Source organism: Gymnoscopelus braueri (genome assembly GCF_963280865.1).
Source record: "Gymnoscopelus braueri genome assembly, chromosome: 23".
Lineage (NCBI taxonomy): Eukaryota > Metazoa > Chordata > Actinopteri > Myctophiformes > Myctophidae > Gymnoscopelus > Gymnoscopelus braueri.
In genome coordinates this window covers 174631-182130 of record NC_137625.1, presented here as the reverse complement: position 1 = coordinate 182130, position 7500 = coordinate 174631, and the positions used below count along the sequence as shown (strand labels likewise).

Here is a 7500-nt window from a genome sequence, read left to right as displayed (position 1 = left end):
CAGTACAGAGTCATGGTGAGAGAGAGAGAGAGAGAGGATGATTTGTTAGTGTTTGAATAAAGAACCTTAAACTCTTTCTGTCATCGATAGAGTCCATGTGTGAGAACATTCACACTGTCACACGCTGTCAGACATTATCAGTGGTGGAAAAATGTTTTACTTAAGTAAAGGTAGCAATACCACATTATAAAAATACTCTGTTACAATTAAAAGGCCTGTGTTCAAAATGTTACTTGGGTAAAAGTACACAAGTATTGGCATCAAAATATACTTAAAGTACCAAAAGTAAAAGTACTAAATGTTTAAAAATAGCTGATCTACAAGCTCACAACGCGTCACGATGCGACGCTTTGTGAGCTTGTAGATCGGCTATTTTCAAATAGCCCATCTATAAAATAGGGCTAAAGTGGTTAATGTATGTTTTATAATATAATAACTTATAGGGAGGTAGCATCAGTCGTATCAAAACACAAGTTGACTGACAGTCAATGACATCACTGACTGCTATTTATATATTATTATATTACTACATAAAGTTATATCATTGACCTAAATGGCGTTATATCAACAAGGACAGGGGTGATTAAAAAAAGGACATGTCTGTATCAGACATTACTTTGGACAGGTGGAAAACATTAGTTAAACTCTAACTCTATGGTTGAACTTGCAGAGTGACTCATTACTTTACCTGAGTTACATCTTCTGATAGATGTACTTGAATGTTGACATGAAATAATAATCCTGTTTAGTGTTTAATTAGCGTGATCGATCGTCATCGTGACAAAACAGGCTACAGCTTGTAGCGACGGTGCACGTCAACACACATTGAAACAAAGACAAAGATAAAGATAGCAAGGATTCAACAGTGATGTCACTACAGGAAGTAGCACGGATAAAGCTGTTTATAAACCTCAGTGACATCACTGACTAATCCTTGGTATCTTCATGTGACCGACTCAACTTTTCTCTGCTCTGTGGAAAATCCTGGCGACGCAACGTTATAGATTCACGACGGGGAAAACTTGGACTTCCCGGCCGTGTTCTCGCGGACCGGTGGTACGTGCCGGTCCGCGGACCGGTGGTTGGGAACCCCTGTGTTAAGGCGTCTATAGGAGAACAGACTCTACCGTTGCATAGAAGAAGAAGAAGCTGAGTTTTAAACTGTGAACGTTCTCTCCGTCTCCCCTCCAGGTATCCAGATGCTGAGTTTTAAATGGTAAAACTCTAAAACTGGTCTTTCTCTCTTGTTCCCGTCCAGGTATCCAGATGCTGTCTGTCCAGCCGGACACCAAGCCTAAAGGCTGTGCCGGCTGCCAGAGGAAGATCAAGGACCGCTACCTGCTGAAGGCCCTGGATAAATACTGGCATGAGGACTGTCTGAAGTGTGCCTGCTGTGACTGTAGGCTGGGAGAGGTGGGCTCTACGCTCTACACCAAGGCCAACCTTATTCTGTGTAGGAGAGACTACCTACGGTAAGAGTTAACCATATATATATATATATATATATGTACACCAAGGCTAACCTTATCCTATGTAGGAGAGACTACCTACGGTAAGAGTTAACTATATATATATATATATATATATATATATATATATATATATATATATATATATATATATATATATATATATATATATATATATATATATATATATATATATATATATATACACACACACACACACACACACACACACACACACACACACACACATATATGTGTCACAGGGAAATTGGCATTCCAGGGAAATTGAAAAAGGAGCGCTCGTTTTTAGGCGCAGGGCGGGGTTTTTCGAGACAGGGTTTTTTACGCCAGGCGCTCCGCCGCCTCCTCACGAGGAGGAGGAGGAGGAGGCGCGAGGCGGGGCTTTGATGCGAGGCGGCGAGAGGAGGAGGCGCGAGGCGGGGCTTTGATGCGAGGTGGACCTGGCTTTTGTTGTTCCCCCCCACATAGCAACCAGGAAGCTACGCTAGGGGAACGCTGAACACGCGTTCACACGCACACGTGATAATAGTTATTGTCCATGACGGAGGCGCGCCGACTCAGCAGAGCTTGAGGCCGAGGAGGCGCCCGAGCTCCTACAGGCGCGAGTGCCCCCGCCGACCGGCCGATGCTCTGCTAGTCGAATCAGCGCCGTCCGAGTTGTAAACCGATAGGGAGAGAATAGATCTTTTCATGGGTTAATATCCTCGTGTGTGTGTGTGTGTCGTGGATAAACTAAAACAAATGTTAAAAGCCAGAACACAATAAAATTATCTTAACAGTCATGCTTTCAATAAACCAAATTGGAAGCATGAGCGTGTGTGCGCACGCGCGTGTGTGTGTGCATGCGTGCGTGCACACGCATGCACGTTCATGATACATTTAGAGGACCTGATTTTTTTTTAAACACTTTTTTACTAGGTCTGTGACGGTGTGCTGGACTGTACAGATGGAAGGTTCACACAGAGACCAATCTGCATACAGCTGGTCCTCTGTCTCCACACCCTCAAATCCTCACTGATCATTTAACCCTGGTCTGACTCAGAGAGAGAGAGAGAGAGAGAGAGGGGTGTATAAAGGCTTGTTAAACACTGCGCGCGCGTGTGTGTGTGTGTGTGTGTGTGTGTGTGTGTGTGTGTGTGTGTGTGTGTGTGTGTGTGTGTGTGTGTGTGTGTGTGTGTGTGTGTGTGTGTGTGTGTGTGTGTGTGTGTGTGTGTGTGTGTGTGTGTTACACTCAAATGTAGAATAGCCGATCTATGATCAAAGCTCATAGCGTTGATCATAGTGGTAGGAGAACCATGTTAAACTATATAATATAAGACAATAATGTAAAGTCCAAAACAACTCATCAAATAGAATGTTTTAAATATGGTTTTGCTCTCGTTAAGATTGTTCTCCTATTGACTTCAATTAGTCTATCAGGTGAAGCGTTCCTTTAATCCCTGATGCAAATATAGTGGAAAATAAAAGATCTACAAGCTCATAGATCTACAGTACAAGCTCATAGATCTACAAGCTCATAGATCTACAGTACAAGCTCATAGATCTACAAGCTCATAGATCTACAAGCTCATAGATCTACAGTACAAGCTCATAGATCTACAAGCTCATAGATCTACAAGCTCATAGATCTACAGTACAAGCTCATAGATCTACAAGCTCATAGATCTACAAGCTCATAGATCTACAAGCTCATAGATCGGCTGTTTTCTGTACAAAGCTAAATGTAAGTGAGGTTTTAGAATCCTGTGTGTGTGTGTGTGTGTGTGTGTGTGTGTGTGTGTTCTTTTCATCTCCAAAGTTCAAGGTGACTGAATAGATTTGATGCTTCACCATCACAGCACTGTGGCTGGCGGTGCCGGGGTTAATGAATGACAAATATAGAAACACACACACACACACACACACACACACACACACACACACACACACACACACACACACACACACACACACACACACACACCATAACTGATGTGGAAAAAAAATAAAATAACTGACTCCATGTGAGAAAGGTCTGCTGCATCACTAAGACATACAGTATGTTTTACTTGTATTAGTAAGACTAGCTTGTAGATCTGATATTTTCGGCACACAGCTGAGTATAGATCAGACATTATGACACCGTCACAGCCTGTAGTTTTAGCTCCTCTTATGAATCTTATGATATTTAGTCAAATAACACCAAAACCATAACCTTCAGATGATGTTTCTTTCATACGTTGACATGTTGCTGTTTTAGAGATGAACTCAGTATGAACTAGTAACTCTAGTTACTGCAGTAATGGGGCCCCTCTAGGGGTCCCGGACCCCCCAGTGGAAGACCCCTGGTCTAAAGGTTTGACAGTTATCTTCATTTGAAAACCATTTTAACCGGTTTAGAGTTTTGTCTGATTGTCTCCACCAGGCCGAAAGGCGAGAGAGTATGTTTTTCCGTCCGTCCGTCCGTCCGTGTGTCATTCTGTCATTTTGTGGACAGCTAATCTCTGGCACCGTTGGCTTGATCGCAGCCAAACTGTGCACACACACTCCCTGGATGCCAGAGCAGAACCTCTGCCCCACATTTTTCACATAGGCCTTTTATAGCGCCACCAGGAGGCCGCTTTGTGCAAGACACATTTTTGGACAGTACTCCTACAGATTTTGGCCAAAAATCCCGCAAATCTGTACACAGTATCTCTATAGTCATTAACCGAAAACGGCTCATTTCAGATTTTTCATATTCCATCCTGATTGGCTAAAATTGGCTTCCAAAGTTTGAAGGAGTACTCTGTTTCGAACAAAATGCCTCAAATCATGAACACAGCATGCAATTTCCGTGAAATTTTGCACACACATTCCCACTATGCCTCGGAAGAAATGCCATTTGTAAATGTTCTAATCAGCCTCATGGTGGCGCTGTAACAGGTCGATTCGTGTTTTTACCTATAACTGCACCGATCTGTGTAAAACTTTGTATGCACACTCCCTAGAGGCAAAAACCTTTGCTCTGCATTTTTCACATTTGCCTTTTATAGCGCCACCAGGAGGCAGACTTTTGTAAAACATTTTTTTTTATATTAAGCCTTCAGATTTGATCCAAATTTCACTCAAATCGGTACACATGATCTCTATAGTCATGTGATCAAGACGGATCTGTTTGATTTTTTTATTCCATCCTGATTGGCTAACATCTAAAGTTTGCAGGAGCGGCCCGTTTTGAACAAAATGCCGCAAATCATGAACGCAGTCCAATTGCGGTGAAACTTTGAACGCACATTTGCACTATGTTGAGGAACAAATGCCACCCTTTTAACATTGGCCTGTTATAGCGCCACCAGTAGGTCAAATGTATCTAAACACATTTTTAGAATCACAGTACATGGAAGTACAAATTCACAATACAAGGTCTACTAAACTGGAAGACTCATTAAGCACTGAGCTTGTTTAAGATGAGAACCCCATGCACACAAATCATGACGACATATAAGAGACAGACAGATATACACACTACTATACAGAATGTCATACAATCAGCTTTCAGGTTACTGGTATGAAGAGAGAAAAAATATATACAAAAGAAGAAAATGAAAGAGGGGGGGGGGGTAGGGGGGGGGTAGGGGGGGTAGGTTAAGACTCAGACAGGGGCCATTTTCGAATTGCAGCCTCCTGAAGGTGTATCTTTAGGGCAGTTTTGAAAGTGAGTAGGGTTTTACACTCCTTTACTCCTTTTGGTAGGGCATTCCACATTTTTGATGAATAGCATGAGAACGAGTTCATTCTCTTAGTTGAGCCAAATCTGTGTTGAACATGATTTGTGGAGCTGCCTCTGGTGTTATGATCATGGACTGCATTAACATTTTGGAAGTATTTTGACAAATACAGGCAGATATACAAAATCACAATGTGCCGCAGTGTAACGCGCTGAGAGCTTGTAGATCGGCTAATTTCGGCTTTTTGGGTTTAGAGATGGCCGAACGAATCGGAAAGAAATTGCATTCATGAAAACCACTGTTCTAAAATGTTGATTGTGTGTGTGTGTGTGTGTGTGTGTGTGTGTGTGTGTGTGTGTGTGTGTGTGTGTGTGTGTGTGTGTGTGTGCGTGTGTGCGTGCGCGTCCAGCACGGACGTTATTTTGTCATTCTGTATTCAAAGTAAAACGCATGGCATCCGAATCAATACACACTGTGTGTGTGTGTGTGTGTGTGTGTGTGTGTGTGTGTGTGTGTGTGTGTGTGTGTGTGTGGTTAAATTAGATTTCCCAAAAAGAGCAGATGAGTCTCACACATGCAGCTTTAAGCCCCTTTTCTCCTCCCCCGTCCCGTCCCGTCCCCCCCCCCCGTCCCCCCCGTCCCACAGAGATAAAGCTTTGACACGCGGCTCGCTGCCCCCCCCTCTCCACCCCCCCCCCCCCCCCCCCGTTCACCGTCACGGACACAGGACGGCAGATGAAAAAATAATAATAATACAAAATAAGGGGGAGGGGGAGGGGATACATTTTACATGGTTGTCGGGCAGAAACCTTGTATCTCCATGTTTCAACTTCTTTTGGAATATCAGCTTTTTCTCCCCAATTTAGTCGTTATACCAATTAAATAATTAATTAATTAATGAATTAATTAATTCCCCCCCAAAACAAACAGATATATCTGTGATGTCACTGTGATGTCACTGTGATGTCACACACCTGGCAGTGAGGTTTGTGAGGTTTGTGAGCTTGCACCTTTTGCTTTACTCATATCCAGTGGTGTAAAGTAAGTACATTTACTCAAGTATTGTACTCATGTACAATTTTGAGGTGTTGTTACTTTACTGGAGTATTTCCAATTTTCAGTACTTTTACTTTTACTCCACTACATCTCATACTTTTACTCAACTACAATTATTTGAAAACTTTAGTTACTAGTTACTTTGCAGATATAAATTATTATATTATAAAACATATGTATGTAACCACTTTAGCCCTATTTTATACGTGTGTGTGTGTGTGTGTGTGTGTGTGTGTGTGTGTGTGTGTGTGTGTGTGTGTGTGTGTGTGTGTGTGTGTGTGTGTGTGTGTGTGTGTGTGTGTGTGTGTGTGTGTGAATATAAATGAGTCCTCTGCATCGTGCTCTACATGGCCCGTTATCTCTGGCTCTGATAGCCGGGCTCGCCAAAACGTGGGTAATAAATAAATGTGGTTGTTTGACGTGTCGACCGGCTCTGTGAGGTTCCTGCTCCGCTTCTTACAATCTGACTAAAACCCAGCGTTGAGGAAAATTGAAGTTGGATTAAAAAATATATATGAAAAAAAAAGAAGCTATAAGCTCAGAGTGAATAAGAGAGATAAATAAATGTGTGTTTGAGGCTTTGCTGCTGAGGTGAATATTTACACTTTTTTTTCTCCTCCGTTGCTTTCAGAGTGAAAACCTTCTATGTCCAAAACCATTACTTTTTATTATCGTTTTTTTTTTTAACCCATTAAGACCTGAAGAAGCATTTGTGTCACTTTTTCATATGAGCTAAAAAGCATTATTTTACACTTTTGCTATTCAAAAATAGCAGATATACAAGCTCATAGCCGCTACGAGGTTGTAGATCTGCTATTTTTGAAAAATGGAGAAAATGTGTGCAAATTAATATATTTATATTCTTTTAAAGCGATAATATTTTACTCAAATATTTGCTTCTGGGGGTCCCTGGAACAACACATTTTGAGATGGGGGTCGGCGGCCAAATTCATATCATTCTGGAGGTGCTTGACATGGAAAACTTTGAGAACCACTGATATAGAAACATTGTTTTTTCAGAAAACTGTTGGGATTTAGAAGACATGTAGAATCGGCTTCAGGTCTTAATGGGTTAAATATCCTAAAGTAATGAAAATAGCAGCGATGTGAGCTTGTAGATCAGAACGGTGATGTGAGCTTGTAGATCAGAACGGTGATGTGAGCTTGTAGATCAGTCTAGTGTGATGTGAGCTTGTAGATCAGAACGGTGATGTGAGCTTGTAGATCAGAACGGTGATGTGAGCTTGTAGATCAGTCTAGTGTGA

At 41.8% G+C, this 7500-nt stretch overlaps 2 protein-coding genes across 12 annotated transcripts in view; one reads left to right on the top strand and one right to left on the bottom strand.

Annotated features, from left to right (window-relative positions):
* Window positions 1-7500, bottom strand: part of LOC308079286 (NACHT, LRR and PYD domains-containing protein 3-like) — a 319371-nt gene that overhangs the window by 173506 nt on the left and 138365 nt on the right. The gene's annotated exons all lie outside the window — the stretch shown is intronic.
* lmo3 (LIM domain only 3) overlaps window positions 1261-7500 on the top strand; it is a 36381-nt gene continuing 30141 nt past the window's right edge. Inside the window, exon 1 of the mRNA XM_080420714.1 lies at window positions 1261-1472. Within this exon, the coding sequence (XP_080276840.1) occupies window positions 1267-1472 (206 nt within the window). The 5' untranslated portion in view covers window positions 1261-1266. The remainder of the gene's footprint in view (window positions 1473-7500) is intronic.